Source organism: Saccostrea echinata, unplaced genomic scaffold (genome assembly GCF_033153115.1).
Source record: "Saccostrea echinata isolate AGI-Se365-2 ecotype Australia unplaced genomic scaffold, CSIRO_AGI_Sech_v1 ptg000037l, whole genome shotgun sequence".
NCBI classification, from domain to species: Eukaryota; Metazoa; Mollusca; class Bivalvia; order Ostreida; family Ostreidae; genus Saccostrea; species Saccostrea echinata.
In genome coordinates, this window is record NW_026889786.1 from 3,670,106 (window position 1) to 3,690,646 (window position 20,541).

The 20,541-nt window shown below is 32.8% G+C and overlaps 1 protein-coding gene across 2 annotated transcripts in view; it reads right to left on the reverse strand.

The window, feature by feature from the left end:
• LOC133200215 (dystrobrevin beta-like) overlaps positions 1–20,541 on the reverse strand; it is a 67,948-nt gene that overhangs the window by 18,334 nt on the left and 29,073 nt on the right. The window contains exons 9-12 of one of the 2 annotated variants that reach the window (XM_061336031.1): positions 17,131–17,261; positions 16,651–16,686; positions 14,009–14,113; positions 13,628–13,730 (exon numbers count right to left, since the gene is read on the reverse strand). In XM_061336031.1, the coding sequence (XP_061192015.1) occupies positions 13,628–13,730; positions 14,009–14,113; positions 16,651–16,686; positions 17,131–17,261 (375 nt within the window). The remainder of the gene's footprint in view (positions 1–13,627; positions 13,731–14,008; positions 14,114–16,650; positions 16,687–17,130; positions 17,262–20,541) is intronic. The other variant, XM_061336032.1, reaches the window with a different exon arrangement.

The following is a 20,541-nucleotide window of genomic DNA, read 5'->3' on the forward strand; positions in this document are numbered from 1 at the left end:
CAGTCATGGAGAATAAAACTCTACCCTGCATACATGCATTACATAAAATTTGATCCTAATGTAGCCAACTCTTAACCGGGGGTCCATAATTCAAGAAAAAAATAATGAATTCACACAGCTTGTGAATATTTGCAAATTAATGGTTCTATTGTGTTCTTTTATAAGATCTTAAAAAAAAAATTTCTTATATGATTCCATGCAAAACTTTGATTCCCTACAGTGGCCCCATCCTACCCCTCGGGCAATGAATTGAACAGTTAAAAATCTACACTGCCTCAGGAAACTATCATACACGTTTCATCTCTTCTTGTCCATTGGTTTTTGAGAAGATTTTTAAAGATTTTTCCTACTTATTTTAATGTAAAACTTTGATACCCTATTGTGGCCCCATCCCCTGGGGTTCATGATTTGAACAATTTAGAATTTACACTATATCAGGAAGGTTTCACATATGTTTCATCTTTTTTGGTACAATGGCTCTTGAAAAGAACATTTTGCTTCTACATTTCAATGTAAAAAATTCATCCCCTATTGTGGTCCCATCTTATCCACAGGGTGCATGATTTGAACACTTCCACATAAGTTTCACCTTTTCTGACCCAGTGCTACTTGGGAAGATTTTTGAATGACCCCACATTTTTTTTTTTTTTTTGCTTTTTCTTGATTATCTCCCCTTGGAATGAAGTTTATTTAGAATCCCCTTTAACAAAGGATGCTTTGTGCAAACTTTGGTTACAATTTGCCCAGTAGAAGAGTCCAAATTATGAAAAGTTTACAGACAGACGTATTGATGTCAGACAACAGGTGATCTCATGAGCTTTAAGCTCAGGTGACCTAAAAGGTCAACATAACAGAATCGCTACAGCAGAAAAGTAAGTAGACAAATTTTACTATGCAGGTGCTCCCCCTTCTTTAAATAATCTGAAGTTCAAGAAATAATGTATTGCACACAATTCTTTGATTTTTCCATAAATCTAAATAGAAATGCTTATTTCCACCCTTTTGACTGCTGTTCTAAGTTGTATTATTATTTGATTTAATGAAAAAACTGGGATGAAATCCTCATTTTGTTGTGGTTCATTGGCTTCATCATCATTAATTGTCTGCAAGCTAAACTTGGATCATCCATTATTTCTAACTAGATGGTTTTATTACCAATGATTTATTTCTTCTCAGCAGTTTGGGTTGACATTAAAACATAGGCATGATAATGTTAAAACACATCAATTAATAAAATATATATGATTATCATTTTCAGACAATATATCCTAGGTTTATTAAATCAACATAAATTCCTCTTACCTGTAAGTGCAGAGATAGTAAACAGTCAGACAACTGTATATTTATGTATGTGCTTCACTATTTTTTAATTTTTTTTTTGCTAGAGCTTTTATCAAGGAAGTAACGCTTTTTGAGACTATAGAATAGACACTGTGATATCTGTATACAATACTGTAGATTCCTAAATATATGCGAGGAATTAATTATTGCATAATTTTGCGAGAAGCACCACACACGAAATAAAATTATTTGCTTTTATTTTTATGGTGCTAAAATCCATGTAAAATCTGTTGATCAACCATTCACTCGCGAATTAATGTTCTCGCAATTTGACGTCCAAGAGCCATTTCGCGATAATAAGTAATCGCGCAAAATAAGGAATCTACAGTTTACTGTACTAAGTTAATATTGAAAACTTAGACATACTCTTGGTTATGCTCTTAAGTACATTCCATAAGGACACTTTCCACAATAACCCAGATTGAAATTCTTTCTTTACAAAATATTTGATATGTACTCATTATTGATGGACAGTGATGATTAAAGAAGATTCTATAAAAATTCAATATCTTAACCCATAACATGATAGACGGACAAAAAAGTTCCCCTATAGTGATAATTGATCTTTTACATGTCCAAAGCATTAAATAATCTGAACATTGCCAACAGCAAACAAAGCAGCCATAAGCTGTATTGACAGCACAAAAAATATGTTCACTCGACAATGTGAAAAATCTGCTGTTTTTGACACTTAAGGACAAGTCTAGTGAGGGTTCATACTGTCACATGTTCTTAGACCACTATTGATGATATTCACACATTGATGTTCCTGTATATATTATTATATACACCAGTTTTGAAATTCTACAATTGATCCAATCTCTGCTTTTCTATATTTTAACCATCATTCTCAATAGTTCATTTTCTTAACCTCTGATATTTAGGTAAATAGCTGATACCTTTTTTTTTATCATGATTAATTGCCGGGTATTGATTTGTGCTAGATCGATTGACATGAATTTACACAGGATATATCTTTAAATGAAACTTTGTGTGTGTGGGCACAGCTAACATTGCTTTTAAACTCTTGGTTTAATTCATTGTTGGAAAATACCAACATTCAAATTTATCACACTTTTTGCTGCCAGGAATCACAATAATTTGACTGTCACTGTTGGCATCAAATTACCTCCTATTATGTAGACATTCAAAGCTTACTGTAATGCATCAAATTATATTTCAAGATTTTTGCTGTTGAACTCAATAAAAGTCACTTGTATAGTTATGGTAAAAAAATTTACTGTGTGGCTGTAACATAAAACATAGGAATGGCTGGCAAAAGAAAATGACACAAATGGTCTTGCAATGCTGTCACATAAAAATGAAGAAAACTGACAACAAAATTAGTGCCTTTTTAACATTTGGTTAACAAAATTTTCAAACCATACTGAGAACCCCTCCAAAGACAATTCTTTAGATAGCAAGAGGCCTCCACTCTTCAAAGCTCACCTGAGTGTTCAATAATCCTACAGGAAAATGAATGTGAAACACTTCTGACCTCCTAAATGTATCTAAATTTGCTTGCAAATAAATTTGAAAATTTTAATCTTAATTATGTTCCCATAAGGAAGATCTTTAAAGAATTTTACTGATATTTTATTAAACACTGAATGTTTTTTCACCATTGCTCTGGCTTTAGGAGACCAAAATATAAACAAATTTGAATCTTTACAAGGTAATAATTTAAAAGTTGTTTTTTTTTCTTTTTTAAATGGTCAGCTTATGAAAACATTTTTTCTTATCATAAATTAAAACACACTTATAGTGAAGTATCAGGGACAAAAAATATAAAGAAACTTAATTTAAGTTATATCCAGTAAGTTTATAATGTTATGTAAAATAAAATTATGGGGAATAAATATCACTTAGCTGTTACCATAAATTCATTATAACCATGTGTGCTGTGGACTAATATTTCTAGTGAAAAAAATTAACGTACCTTAGTATAAAAAGAACAGTCTTGATGTTAAGTGTTTGACAAGTCATCTTAATTAATATCTTTTTCTTTTTAAGAAGTTTTGTCTTTGTACAGGAAAGCTCAGGTGAGCTAAAAATGAAACTTGAAAAGAGCAGAAAATTCAAATCATTGCTTTTCCTGTCAAAACCCCCTAGATGTCATGCAAATTTTGCCTAAAATGACACTGAAATTGTTTCTACACATGAATATCCTGAACTCTGGAGTGGCAAGGGTCTCTAGAGAAAAAGATGACTGATTCATCACACAATATGCTGGCTAATGACAATTAAACTAAAGCCTGCACAGTACCTTGCTCAAAATAGGCTGCATAAAAAAAATTTAAAGCATTCAGTATATTGTTTGAAGATTTACTTCACTTTCAATCTTTATTTTAAATCTGCCCATTTTTTCAAAACTTTCATTAATTCTTTATAATGATGCAATGAATACTTCATCATTGCTTATTAAAAGTCATGTCAATTCTAATTTCACTTTTAACTTCTTGCATCCCTTTTTTGGGACAAATATGTGGCTATCTATAATGCTTTTGGTGTGGGTTTGGTATGTAAAGTATTCTGTAGGGATGGCAGACTAATACATCGTCAAACTGGCGGGACTAGGGTCGAACACAATAATTATCTAGACAAAATTCAGTTAAACACAATATAATACTATTCATTAATAACAAATTCATTAATCAATAATCCAATCTATGTAAGGGAGTGGGACAAAATTACACACATGGACGGCAAGCTTAATTTGGACTCAACCGATTAAAAAATGAGATAATGGCTCATTTTTACCAAATAATCATCCTTCACGATCTACAAATATCAATCTGTTACTCAGTAAAGTGCATTTTAGAGTACCATTGGAATTTCATAACCTTTGAAAACAAGGAATTGACCATTAAAATGCTTACTATGTTGGAAGAAAGTTTATGTCCAAATGTTTCATGGTGGGTGATTTAAAATTTCAAAGTTCAATATCTTAATTATAGCAGAAATTGTGACCATTGACTGCAATTTTTAAAACAGCTTTTGATGTATTACAATCTTCTTTACCTGAACATCAACATCTAGATTAATCTGCCCACATGGCATTTAATCACTGTGTATGCAGAATAATTTTATAGTGGAATGCTTCATCAAGGTACAATTGTAAATCAAAATATTATATAGTGTGAACAAGATGTGTTTGTGAAACACTGATGCCCCTGTATGGCAACTTATAGGGAAGGTTAAACCTTCTCAAATGCAAATCAAATATGTTGGTACCAAAAGTAAGGTCTTGTCTTGAAAAATATACCTGTGAAAAATGAAAGCCCTAGCAGCAACCATTGAAAAGATATGAAAAAGGTTAAAGTTTTTCAAAAGTGAGGCAAACATCAAAGTCATGGTCAAATGGTCAAAATTAATGGTGCCCAAGAAAAGGCCTTCTCACAAGAAATACACATGTGAAATATGAAAGCCCTAGCACAAACCATTCAAAAGTTATGGCCAAGGTTAAAGTTTTTCAATTGTAGGTCAACCTCCAAGGTCAAAAGGTCAAAGTTCTTGGTCTCCAAAGTTAGGTCTTGTCACAAGGATTACATATGTGAAGTATGAAAGCACTAGCACCATCTGTTCAAAAGAAATGGCCAAGGTTAATGTTGGTTAAAATTTTGCAAAACTGGGTCAAACTCCAAGGTCAAGGTCAAAAGGTCAATTATGATGGTACTCAAAGAAAGGTCTTGTTACAAGGAATACACACGTGAAATATGAAAACCATAGCTCCAACCAATCAAAAGTTATGGGCAAGGTTAAAGTTTTTGCGGACAAACAGACAGACAGACGGACGGACAGGGCAAGAACTATATGCTCCCGAATCTTCGATTACGGGGGCATAAAAAACCCCAGAGTGGCTAACCTATTGCTTTAAAACTTAGGTTTCATGAAACTTGTCAAATCTTTTCTTCATAACATACTGTAAACAAAATAAATGCCAAGTACTAAATCACGTAAAGTTGGTCAACCTCCAAGTCAAGGACAAAAGGTCAACATTGTTGGTACCTAAGGAAAGGTCTTTTCACAAGGAATACACATGTGAAATATTAAAGCCCTGGTACAACCTGTTCAAATTTTAAGGCCAGGCTTAAAGTTTTTCAAAAGCAGGCCAAACTCCAAGGTCACTGAGTCAAAATTTTTGGTATGCAAAGGAGAGGTCTTGTCACAAGAAATATTCATGTGTAATATGAAAGCCCTACCTTCAACCATTCAAAACTTATGGCCAAAGTTAAAGTTTTTCTTTATAAGTGGGTAAAACTCCAATGTCAAAATTGTTAGTACCAAAGGAAAGATCTTAAGGAATATATGTGAAGTACAAAAGCCCTAGCACCAAACATTCAAAAGTTATTGCCAAGGTTAAATTTTGCAAATGTTGGTCAACTCCAAGGTCAAGAGGTCAAATAAGCTGGTACCCAAAGAAAGGTCTTATCACAAGAAATATACATGTGAAGTATGAAAGCCAGAGCTCCAACCAATCAAAAATTATGGCAACGTTAAATTTTTTGTGGACAAACAGACAAACATACAGACAAATAAATGGACAGAGCAAAAACTATGCAGCATTTGCCCCTGAATCTTCAATTATAGGGACATAAAAATACCATGAAAAGTTTTATGTTGATTAAGATAATTGTATAAAAGATGTAGATATGGTAATGTCACTGTAATTTAAAAGACAAAACAATTCATTAAAAGACACCTTGCTTTCTTTTCTAAATGTATATGATTTCTTAACATGACTTCATTAGATTATTGCAGCATCTTACACATACATGCAAATACTTTACAGGAGCCTTGAAAATACTAGACTTCAGGTGAAAATACTGCACATTGTTCTTCAAAAAACTACAAAATTTCAATTAATTGTTTTATTACATTAACCAAGCACAGTAAGTCACACGTCAAACAATTTCTGGTGTTGTGAGAGGAATAATTAAAGGAAATTAGTGGTTTCTGGTAAACAATTCAAAAATACAGGACAATTTTTCATTTCGCATGAATTTTTGGTGTCCCGCCATATAATCCTGTGAATGGGGTAATAAATGTGATACAGTTGAACTTCGGTATCTCGAAGACAGATATCTTGAATACCATGGATATGTCAAAGTGATTTGGAAGTCCCAAGCACTTAATATTTTAATTAAGTATTTTACCCCAATATCTCGAACCCTCGGATATCTCAAAGTTTATTCTTGGTCCCATTGAGTTCAAGATAACGAGGTTTGACTGTATTTTGTGTACATGTAGCCTGAGTAATTTCACATGTAGGCTTACAATTCTTGAGCCAAATCAATGCTTATCATGGACATTGGAGACATATAAAACCATGGTTTTAAATGTCTCTGTGCACATTAAATTAATATTTTTTGAAAGACGTAGTCTAATAGCAGCAACAGTGCATGCAATCAAATTTTTATAATGTGCAAACACGTGCAACTCAATTTGGTTAAAAAACCATTGCAGTTATGAGATTCTTTCAAAAAAATAATTCAATGCTAAAATAATGTCAATATACATTATCATAATTTCTTCAGCAGTTATATCCTTATATCACTATATTTCTGTTTACATAGTGTGCACTTATCCTTTCTTTAATAATTTTTTTTTCATATATAAATTACATTAAAAGAAAACTATGAAAAAAAGATTAATATAAAACTTTATGGCAGATACTTGCTCAATAAACACAAAAGAGGCATTTACTCAAGATAGAATTCTTTTAAAATTTTCTATCATTCTAGACTGTATACAAGCATCTGCCTCCTGAAATAAATTCCTTGCTGAAGACTTAATTCTGAATTTCATTGGCATATTGGTGAAACTATTTCTGCGACAGCTCTGCACAAATCTGTTTCCATGACAATTAATGTGGAAGACAAGTAATATTTTCAGGAATAGAGAATATATCCATTCATGAATACCAATGACAGCTCAGAATAGACGGTATCCTACAGAAATTGGTTCAGATGTGATTATGGGCTTTATAATCAAAATTAATATTATATGTCCACTTGTGATCAACTCCATATGAAACATAATGTGTCCCCTGACATTATTGTGCTTAAGAAGAATTTTGACTGTGTCCATGTCTTAACTTTGTCAATTCAAATTAAAGCTGACCTAACTCTTCATTAGAGTGGAATACATGACTGTTACTGTTCAAAGTAACAATATAATTCAATGTATATTATTTTAAAGAAAAAGCCTCATTTCCATTTACAAACTTTAAATTTTTTTCATTTCAAAGAGATGACTACGACCATGCTTATGTCAGCTAATCTGAGGTCATGGCCCCCATATTGAATTTCTTGGATAAAGAAAAAAAAATGCAGTGCTTTCTTTCTTTCTCATTTACTCATTTAACAAAAGAAATTAAGACATAATATTATCTAGAGAACAAATCTTCACTTCATAGCTCCTGTACAATATAAAATTTTCCACAAGCAAGACCATGACATTGCCTCAGCCTGCTGTGGGTCAAAGGACCCAAAAGTAGGTTGTCGCCATTTATGGTTTTTTCCTGTCATAAAAATTGGTTTCATCTGATTTGCTGGAATTTGTCATCTTGGATTTAATATCAAACATAAGAAGAATCCCGAGATATCTAATGATTACTTAGACAACCACAGACATATGACTTCTAATGAAGATGGTGTACTAAACACAAGAGGAAATTAAAGCTGAGTACTGAGACAGACGTTTGATATAAAATCTACTGTAACACAACATTCAACATCTAAGATGAGATTAGAGTACTTAAAAATGATGTATTGTGACAAAAGTTTAAGTACTTCTACAAGACTATGAAGGCAGAAATCAAATGTCTAGAAATAATTCAAAATATCTAATATTCACTTCTAGACTTATTTAAAGTTGGAATGTCATCAAGTTTCACATATTTTTAGAACTAATATTGGATTCACAAAAGGCATAACCAATAATTTTGAGCTACAGAAAGTAAAACATATGAAAACAGAAGTTTAATCTTATTAAACCTCATACTTTTTAAATTATTTTATAGGATTTTTTTTTTTTATTTACAAATTTTAGAGACTAATTTTTCTTTATTATTCATTCCAAGTTGTTAAATCTAATAAAGGAAATCAAATAAAACCTATAGCTTTTCACAGTACAATGAGAATATCTGATGCACATGGTGCCTTTGTTGCAATGACATCTTTGAGCTAAAAAATATTGTGTGCTAATTTTATAAAATTTGGTTTAGTAAATTTTTTTCTGGGTAATATACTTCACATATCCTGTACATGTTTTCTAATGTTTCATATAGCACATATAAGAATTTAGTATTAGATTGTAAACCTGTGGTATGTTTTTAAAATCTAATGCATTAATCAGTGTTGTAATATCACCAAATTCTGTACATTTCAAATAATTATGTGTTATGTCTACTTTTGCAATACATGATTTACTACCGTATAGCGGGAATTTTTAGCAGGGTGCTAACTTTGACTTAAATTTATTTAAGCAGTTCTGAAGCAGCCTGCTATAATTAAAACTAAATTTGCACCCTTACATATAGATATGGAATACAACAAAAATAACTTGGATCAGTCTCTTGTTACATGTAAGCAATATTTACACCCACTAAAGAAACCCACTATAAGGTATTTAAAAGATTTTATATATACTTTCAAAACATAATAAACAAGAGGCCCATGGGCCATTCTGCTCACCTGAGTCACTATGACCGTACTGTTCTTCATCAGATTTTCCCCCTTATATATTCCTATGTAAAACTTTTATCCCCTATTGTGGCCCCACCCTACCCTGGGGAGTAATAATCTGAATAAACTTCAATCTACACAACCTGAGGATCCTCACATAACAATATAAATAATCATGCCTTCTTAAAGAAGAAGATTTTTAAAGATTTTTTCCCCTATATATTCCTATGTGAACCGTTGATCGTCCATTGTGGTCCCAACCACCCTGGGGATCATGATTTGACAAAATTTGAAAAAAAACTTAAACATACGCTATGTAAGGAAGCTCTCATATAAGTTTCAACTCTTCTGGCCCGGTGGTTCTTGACAAGAAATTTTTTTCCTATACATTCCTATTTAAAACTTTGATAATCTATTATTTAATGCCTTTGGCTCAGGTGAGCTAATTAAACTATGATTGGTATCTTTACTTTTTGAATTCTTTTATCTTTTGATAACTTTGACACTAACTTTTGGCTGCATAATTGACACTATGTTTATGGCAAACTGACCATAATTATTGTCCACTGAACGACCAACAAAATTTAAATGAGGATTTTTGGATTTAGTTCTACACTGCTTCTATTAAATTACTACTATCTTAAGAGGAACAGTTAATTTTGGTTATAAATATACTATTCACTAATGACACATCAATAAGACTAAGTACTTTGGATTCCTCAAAGTCTGACTACAACAGTCTATTTGATACCCCTCACACCATTTTCTACCGAGTCTCAATGAAGCATCTACGCAGCTCACCTTACAGCACAATATGAAAATCTACAAGGAAAATTTCACTCCAACTTTTGCTTGATACAGGCATACTATTACAAAGTTTTCAAACATAATTCTTTAATATGCTAAAATTTTGATTTAAAACAAAATAGCACTTATTTCTAATATTATACTTTCATGTAAATTACTTGAATTTGATTCATCCATAAAATTTTTATCTGAATGATGAAACCACACCCTCCAGCGTGGTAGAACTTAGCAACAATCAACATTGCTTGACAACAGCTGATATTCCCCAAAAATTATGACTGTGCGGAATCTATGCCTGCTCTCTTTACCTTTATTTGTATACAATGTTCAGTATAATATAATAAATACTGCATGTAGTTGAGGGCATCATTTGAAAATTCCACCCCTTGAAAACCATTGTCAACCTCGACTGCACCTCTATTGTCAATGGTATTCTTCGAGTGAAAATATTTACTGATATTCCTTTAAAAATTGCTTCAATAGAGACCTATACTTAACCAGAAGGCTTTGATGAAACTGAAGCTCTACTTTTGTGTACTTGGTGTAATTTAGTATAGTGTACTTGTGTACCAAGTCTTATTGAAATTGGACCAAAACTGTAGAAGGAGTAGCATTTTGAACAAGATGTGTTTGTGAAACACTGATGCCCCTGTATGGCAGCTTATACGGTTTAAGGTTTTTATCACGTCTCAAAATTTTTTGATATAACAAAGTTTACATGCTATTAAAATCATATATTTAAAAATCTTTGCTAGAAAATTAATATTTCTGATGTTTCAGCGATTCAAAGTTTGAATTTCTCAATATGCATATTTTGATCACCAATGTTACGTGCCATTGCTCTGACGTCATAGGTGTCAATCCTGGTCAAGCGAAGTACTTATCATGTATACAAAAAGGTTCATTTGTAGTGTCTATTAAACCTGTTAGAAAATAATTAAGAGATAATTGGATAACTGACAGCTAGTAAGGTATAATTTAAAGCTTTAGGATGCACAAATGTGCACAGGAAAGATTTTAGGAAGAAATTTTTTTCCACATTTTCTGGACTTGATCGAGAGATGAAAGGGGGACCTTTTTCTGCAAATGCAATGAAGTTTATCTCCATTCAGAACAATCGTTTATGCCCGATAGATCACAAATTTTTTCTGTCCTATTTTTAGGAAAGATACAATTTAAAAAAATAATAAATGACAAACAGACATTTTTTAAAAGTTGCACAGAATCTAGTAGGAATGTTGTGAACTTCGTAATGGCGTACGGCACCATTGAGGAAGTGTCATTTCCAGTACATGATATTCAGTGCTGGAACAGATAGAAGATATACAGGATTTATCGATATATAATTCATTAAAATAATAATGAAGGAGAATTTAAAATTCCCATATTTATAAATGTTTACGAGGTTAAACTTTAGTAATTCGTTCTATTAAGTCGAAGTCCCGAGTTGTCAATGGCTTCATCTTCGGTGACCTCTCCAATTGTCGGCATATTTTCTGCTTATTTCTCTCTGCTAATCGTTCATACATAGAAGATTGACCGCCCATAACCAAAGGAATATAGCCGATGTCAAAATTTCAATCGGCCATATTGTGTATCCTATTTATTTAGCATAAAAATCTATTCAATATATTTTTTCTTACGATAAGCTTTACGAGTTCTATTGACCATTGACACCTATGAAGTTTCAGTACTACGTGACCCCTATCTAATTAGTGGAGATTTTTACTTCGAGGGCCCTATGTGAAGTGTGAAAGCCCTAGCACCAACCATTCAAAAGTTATGACCAAGGTTAAAGTTTTTCGAAAGTAGCTCAAACTCCTTGTCAAGGTCAAAGAGTCAAAGTGGTTGGTATCCAAAGGAAGGTCTTGTCACAAGGATTACATATGTGAAGTATGAAAGCCCTAGCACCAACCATTCAAAAGTTATGGCCAAAGTTAAAGTTTTTCAAAAGTATGTCAAACTCCTATGTCAAGGTCAAAGGGTCAAAATGGTTGTGTCCAAAAAAAGGTCTTCTCACAAGGATTACATACGTGAAGTATGAAAGCCCTAGCTCCAACCATTCAAAAGTTATGGCCAAGGTTAAAGTTTTTCAAAAGTATGTCAAACTCCTAGGTCAAGGTCAAAGGGTCAAATAGGTTGATATCCAGGGGAAGGTCTTGTCACAAGGAATACACATGTGAAGTTTGAAACCCCAAGCACCAACTGTTCAAAAGTTATGGCCAAGGTTAAAGTTTTACAAAAGAAGGTCAAACTCCAAGGTCAAGGTCAAAAGTTCAAAGTTGTTGGTATCCAAAGGAAGGCCTTGTCACAAAGAATACACATGTGAAGTTTGAAACCCCAAACACCAACTGTTCAGAAGTTATGGCCAAGTTTAAAGTCTCATAAAATTTTGCAAAAGTGGATCAAACTCCAATGTCAAGGTCAAAAGGTCAAATATGATGGTACCCAAAGAAAGGTCTTGTCACAAGGAATACACATGTGAAATATGAAAGTCATAGCTCCAACCAATCAAAAGTTATGGACAAGGTTAAAGTTGACAACAGACAGACAGACAAACAGACAGACAGGACAAAAACAATATACCCCTGGGATCTTTCGATCCTGGGGCATAAAAAGTGTTTATGGACAGCTAGACAGACAGATAGATGGATGAAAGACACCTTAATATGACAAACTCTTTTGGTCTCTGACCAGTAAAAGCTAAAAAAAAGTCTGCAAGTCCAATGCATTACTGAGTGGTCAAAAAAAAAATTGATGTTGGACTTCAGAGTGAGATATTGGACCTATTGATGAGATATTGGACCCCTATGACGTCTTTTTATGTCATCACACTGTAGGCAGGATCAGCTATCAAATATTGCAATAATGGAAGCCAAGATGTGTAAAAATAAAAAGTAAAAGGTATAACAAAACATTTATTGACTGTGTTCTCGGCCAACATGCGTTTTGTTGACCTCTCAAACCTAATGGCCTCAGGAAAACAGTTTGATTTTTCGGTCTGACAAAACGCATGCCCTTGAAGCCAGTCAAAAAATGTATAACATTACCCTCAATTACATGCAGTATTTATATACTGATTACCTGCAGTAGTGATTGTCTGTGAGTGTATAGTTCTTACATCTATAGATTTGTCTATATATACTAGGAGTTACTTATTTTGATCAGTACTTACATTAATAGATTTATCTAAATTTATCTAAAGCAGCTACCTTTTTGTGTTCAGTTCTTACAACCATAAAGTTACCTTTAGCAATGGTCCTTTGCGTTTGTACTGTACATATATTTGTACATTTATAAGCACTTTCTGTGTTTAAAAAATAAAATACCACCTCAGTAGATATATCTGTAGAAATACTTTACCCGTGGAAATAATTGTGTGGGGGAAATTTTTTGTGAATTTTGTGATTAGTAAAGTTTCACAAAATTTATTACCTGGCCAGAGATTTCACATAAGGTAACATACTAAACAACAAACCAACATATTTTCTGTAAATTCTTTAACTTCCGCAAAAATAATCCCTATGCAAACACTTTGTTCCACAGAAATTGTAGAATTTTAGCCCGTAAAAACATCCACGTTGACAGTGGTACTTTGTATGTTATAAAATACTTACATCTGTATATTTATCTGTAGCAGTGGTTACTTTCCATTTATAAAGTACTTACATGTACACTTATATTCCTGTGTTTTGTACTTCTAACACAAATGTAGATTTTTTTGTTATTTTACTAGACAGAGCCTTTATTTGACACATATCCAGAGCTAGAAAGCCTCAATTTTGACTCACTGTATTTTCTGCATCTGCTGCCAGGCGAGCTGCATACCGGGCAATCAGACGATGTTCATCGTCCACAGGAACACACTCTACGCTAGCTGTCATCTTCCTGGGGCTAAAATCAGGAAGTTGTTCATCTTAATATAAGTATAAACTTGGAGGGTGTATATCTTTGTCTTAGCCTTCTTTTAGACTTGAATTAACTGGTATAGATCTCTATTTATAAATTAATGCTGAACAATTTATAGTAACTATTTAAAAAAAAAATTAATATTATAACTACAGTAATTTCTCTTTTGTTAATGGGGCCCCTGAATGGAAAATTACTAGATCCACCCTAGAATATAACCTTGATCTCCTTTGTAATATTAATTATTTTAAGTTCAATTCTACCTTTTCTGAGGTTCCCCTCCATTCAGCTGTAATGAGTTGACTGCTTGATGCAACAGAGTGTCATGGAAACCATTTCTAGGTTGCTGTTGTTGTGGAGTTGGAGGTCTAGAAAAATAAGACAGCCAGATAATTTTGTATTATCAAACAGCACAAGATGTGTTTGTGCAACACTGAGGCCCAAGTGGCAGCTCATGCCCAAGGTTAAAGTTTTTCAAAAGAATGTCAAACTCCAAGGTCAAGGTCACGAGTTAAAAAATGTTGGGACCCAAAGAGAAGTCTTGTCACAAGGAATACATATGTGAAGTATGAAAGCCATAGCACCAACCATTCAAAAATTAAGACCAAGGTTAAAGTTTTTAAATGTAGGTCAAATTTCAAGACCAAGGTCACATTATATATTGGACCCCCCCCCCCCTTTCCCCAAGTCTTGTCACAAGGACTGCACAATCCATGTGAAAAATGAAAGCCCTTGCACCAACTGTTCAGAATTTATGGCCAAAGTTTAAGTGTTTCATAGCTAAGTCAAATTTTAAGCACAAGGTCATGAGGTCAAAAATGTTGGTAATCAAAGAAAGGTCTTGTCACAAGAAATACGCATATTAAATATGAAAGCTCTAGCACCAACCATTCAAAAGTTATTAACTGGGGTAAGTTTCAGCAGACAGAAAAACAGACAGACCAAACTATACACCCCTGTATCTCCAATAGGGGCATAAAAAGATATAAAACATTTCCTCTCAAAAACTTAATCTTATTGATAAAAACAGTCCACATAAAATGAGCTTAAGTGAATTATCATGACCATGCAAGTTCTTCCTGAAGAGAACTGGACATTGAGGTACATTTACCAAAACAATATGTATAAGCATATAGTCATGTTACACAACTGTTGATACAGACATAGATTAATTATAATATGAAATGTTAATATATTATACAGTTGAACTTCGCCATCTCGAACACTAATATCTTGAAAACCATAGATATGTCGAAGTGATTTGGAAGTCCCAACCACTTATTCGAATATGTTTTTTAACCCTCGGTATCTCAAATAATTGGATATCTCGAAGTTTTTTCTTGGTCCCATAAAGTTTGAGATAACGAGGTTTGACTGTATATGTACATGTGCATTCACATTAACTTTGCTACATTTGAAGATATGAGACTCCAGAATTAAACATTCCCTATTCATCCCAATCACTGCTTCTACTCCTAAATATGTGCTCCATGAAGCTACATGTGTTTCAATGAATTATAAGAAACACTATGTATCTAAAAGTAACTATATACACTTATATTTTTTAAAGTCAAAATAACTAAAATCTTTAAAATTTGTTTCAATAAAGCAATTACTGTAAAATCCAATATTTTCGTGAGTCAAATTTTTGTGTTTTGAGAAAAAAAAAATGGTTCGTACGGATTTGATTTCATGGTTGAAGTAGTGTTAAGTTGTTTTATACCGGTATATGATTTTTTACATTTCATGGGGAACATGAATTCACATGTTTCTTCATGCCACAAAAACAACAAATATTAAACCCCCTACAAAAATTAGTGATTTCTTCTAGGACTTTTTTTAAAAGAAATATTACATGTATCAAGGAAAACCTCTTGTACAACTTTTTGCTTTACACAGAACAATTAATACCAAAGGTTCCATTACTTTGCTCCACTTTTCCTCAATTTCAGAAGCGTATGGCATGTTTGGGATAAATATGGTATTATACCTGCCACACATACGAGTACACATAACTATGAAATATTATTGTACTATAGAAACATCTCAATCATTCATCAATAGAACAATTGATCAATATTATAAGAAGAACACAATGAAATCAAAGTGTCAATCTCCATGTCTTTTTGTGTAGAAAACGCAACATCTGAAGAAGTTCTCAGGAGTTATTGGACTTGTGTATGGGAATCTGTATTAACTTCAATACAAAGCTTTGCTTTTAATCTTCTCTGCTTTTTACGCAGATATACTAGGCCTGGGTATCAGCTGGGAATTTCCTATTGCCATATACTGTGATATTTTTAACTGTATTGTGATTTTGTACATTGTATTGGAATATTTTCAGTAACAGATAAAATGACCCTTTCTTGTTACATTAACCTCCATTTATAAGCAGAGTGTATTTTACTATTATAAATGAAGTGTAAGAAAGTTCTTGTTGATTTCACTACAGTTTTGCAACGAAATGTAACCACACAACAGCAACCTTACTGTTTGGCATGATTGAAACGTTTCTGACATTTTTACTTAAGAAATTCGAAGCCCAAGCATTGTGCTGGTATATTGGTACTGAGAAAACTTATCACAATCAAATATTTTTTGCCAAGGAATCGCAATATACTTGAATATCGATATTATTGTGCAGCCCTAATATATACTCAAGGAAAAAAAAATCTTTGGTAAAGGATGTGTCTTAAGATTTCACAGAATTCAAATCCCATGTTAAGCTTGCTATTTAGAACATTACTTAGTGTTATTTATGTCTGCATTAAATTTTCATTGCTCAAACTATCATGCATGATACAAACTATACAAGACCCATACAAAGGACAGACTCCCTGTATATAGAGACAACATGTTTTATGCTTATATTGTGATTAGATTCTGTACAACAATATAGACCTACTTCAATAAAGACATGACTTCTTCAAAAGGCAGATTTCTGAAAGTAAAATGTGGTTAGATATAGCTAGTGCTTAAAGGAAAAAAAAACTGTAAAATAAAAAATACAATTTGGTATCTGCCATAAAAAAAATATAAACTTAGTAAAATTTGCATGTTGAAATTAATGAACTGAGAAATTACAGCATGTCTCATTTATCAAATTGGAAAATTATAAATCAAGCATACAAGTATATTGTTAAAAAAAGAATTCAATCTCTAGGACAGTATACATGTTATTGTGATAAATATATAAATCTAAATAAATAAAAAATTTTGAAGAATTTTGTTGAAACTTAATAGGTTTCAGGCAGTCAATGAATGTTTGTAGTCTAATTATCAAACAAAATATAAAGGTGCAACTAGCTTGGAAAAACATAGAACGAAGGATCAGCAATCAAAGTCAGAAAAAATGTCTAGAAAAAAAATTAACTTAGTCACTAACATGATGTATGACAAGTCTACAGTTTTTTCTGGGGTCTCGGGGAACTGTGGGAGCTTCGATTGCGTTGATTTGTTTGGCACACATTTAAACGTCTTTTTCAGATTATGTCCAATCTGCTTGGCTGGAGATTTCTGTACAAAAAGTAAGGTCATCATTTCAAAACAGGAACACTTAGTACACATGTAAACAGCAAAATACGAGGCAAGTAAGGAAACATATGACTGTTAATTTATTACAATATAATGGCTAATCTATACCTGCAAAAAATTATAGCATATTTCTAATTTGTTCCTATTGCAAAAATAGATTGTAAAATATGTTCAAAATTAACTTTCAAAACTAGAAATATGTCCATAGGACATGAATGCCCCGCCGAGGGTACATGAGTAATGCAACATGAAAATTTGTTTTAGTGTATGAATTTGATGAGAATATCTTGAATAGTTTCTTTAAAATTGAAATCTAAAAAGTTGGATATAGATGATAAATTCTCGCCAAATTATGTATAAGTGCATAAACTTACATAAATATATCTTAAATGGTTTCTTTAAAATTAAGCAAAATGCAAATCTAACAAAAGTGAGGTCAAGGTCACAAAAAAGTTCAAGGTCAAATGTTTTTGATGCAATTGAATACTTCTCACAAATATGTATCAGCATATTTAAGTTTGATAAAAATATTTGAGTGGTTTATTTAAAACTGAGCTAAACACTAATTCAAAATAAATGAAGTTAAGGTCAAAGGAAAGGTCAAGGTCAAAAAATGTTGATGCAGTTGAAAAGGTTACATCAGTATGTATTAGCATATGAAGTTTGATAAAAAATTATGAATGTTTTCTTTAAAACTGAGTTAAACACAAATTGAGAAAAGTGAGGTCAAGGTCAAAGGAAAGGTCAAGGTCAAAAAATATTGATGCAGTTGAATAGCTTACATCAGTATGTATCAGCATATGAAGTTTGACACTAATTAAAGAAAAGTGAGGTCAAGGTCAAAGGAATGGTCAAGGTCAAAAAATGTTGATGCAGTTGAATAGCTCTCATCAGTATTTATCAGCATATGAAGTTTAATAACACTATCTTAAATGGTATCTTTAAAAGTGAGCAAAAAACTTATTTAAGAAAAGTGAGGTCAAGGTCAAAGGAAAGGTCAAGGTAAAAATATTGATGCGGTTGAATAGCTCTCATCAGGATGTATCAGCATTATGAAGTTTGTTAAAAATTTCTTGAATGGTTTCATTGAAACTGAGCTAAACAGTAATTTAAGAAAAGTGAGGTCAAGGTCAAAAGAAAGGTCAAGGTCAAAAAATGTTGATGCAGTTGAATAGCTTACATCAGTATGTATCAGTATATGAAGTTTGATAAAAATATCTTGAATGATTTCATTAAAACTGAGCTAAACACTAATTTAAGAAAAGTGAGGTCAAGGTCAAAGGAATGGTCAAGGTCAAAAAATGTTAATGCAGTTGAATAGCTTACATCAGTATGTATCAACATATGAAATTTGATTACATTATCTTGAATGGTATCTTTAAAACTGAGCTAAACACTAATTTAAGACAAGAGGCCCATGGGCCTTGAATCGCTCTTCTGATAAACTGTACAACCTATCACTTCTATTTGAAGCCTCGAAGTATCCTGTATATTTAGATAAACCCTTGAAATTCCAATTCACACTCTGAGAACCCAAGATGATTCTAAGTCAATTAGTACCTGAGAGTTGGTCATGGTGACCTACTTATCACTTGTCATTCTCTGAGGACCCATCAACTAAGTTTGATGATTCTAAGCCAATTAATACCTAAAATATTTTTTAAAATTATAACCATAAAATTTTATAAGTAGGTCAAAGTGACCTACTTTTCAATTGTTTTACTCCAAGGACCCAAGATGCATCAACTGACAAAGTTTGATGATTCTAAGCCAATTAGTACCTGTAATATTTAATTAAAGCCATAAATTGTCAAAAGTAGGTCACGGTGACCTACTTTTTAGTCGACCTACTCTGAAGACCCAAGATGCATCAACTGACAAAGTTTGATGATTCTAAGCCAATTAGTACCTGAAATATTTAATTAACGCCATAAATTTTCAAAAGTAGGTCACTGTGACCTACTTTTTAGTCGACCTACTCCGAAGACCCAAGATGCATCAACTGACAAAGTTTGATGATTCTAAGCCAATTAGTACCTGAAATATTTAATTATAGTCATATAAATTGAAAAGTAGTTCACGGTGCCCTACTTTTCAGTTGACCTTTTTTGAGGACCCAAGATGCATCAACTTACAAAGTTTTATGATCATAGGACTTAAAATGTCCAAATTATGCCTCTAAAATGCTTTGAAATCGAATGCCTGCAAAGTTCAAAAAGTAGGTCACTGTGACCTACTTTTTAATAAATATGTTTTATGGCCCCAAGATGCATCACCTTACAAGATTTAATGATTCTAAGCCTCCCCGTATTCGAATTAATGACCTTAATTGTTTTAAAAAAGATTAGCCATAAAATTCAAAAAGTAGGTCAAGGTGACCTACTTTTTAGTTGACGTACTTTGAGGACCCAAGATGCATCAACTGACAAAGTTTGATGATCATAGGCCTTAAATTGTTCAAAATATGCCTCTAAATCATTTTGAAAAAGAATGGCCGCAAAATTTAAAAAGTAGGTCACCGTGCCCTACTTTTGAGTCAACATGATATGAGGTCCTTAGATGCACCAACTGACAAGACTTGATGATCCTAGTCCTTATAGTAAGCAAAATATCAACATTTTAATAAAATGTAATTTTTGGTCAACTTTGAAGTGACCTTGAGACCACGCCCTTTGCCCCAGGGTAAATCCCCGTGCAAATTTTAATCTACAACATATCCTCATCCTTTTGTGTAAGTTTGGTGATAATCTGCCCAGTGGTTCTAGAGAAGAAGATTTTTTAGCAACCAGTACTTTTGTTTCTATTTTCCTAATTATCTCCCCTTGTTAAAGGGTCACAACCCCAGTTTTAGTATAAAAGGGAGCCCTTGGGCCAAGGATACCCTGTGACAAATTTGACAATAATTGGCCAAGGGGTTCTTGAGTTATGGCCCATATTCTAAAAAGTTTACGCACACCGCACAATTGGCCATAGCATTAGCTCTTTGAGCCTTTGGCTCAGAAGAGCTAAAAAGTGAGGTCAAGTTCAAATGAATAGTCAAGGTCAAAAAATGATGCAGTTGAATAGCTTACATCAGTATGTATCTACATATGAAGTTTGATAAAAATATCTTGGATAGTTTCTTTGAAACTGAGCTTTAAACAGAGCTAAACGCAAAATGTGACGGAAGGACAGAAAGTAGGACAGAGGGATGGAAGGACAGAAGGACGGAAGACAGACATGACAAACACTATATGCCCCGGCCATATTCATGGCGGGGCAT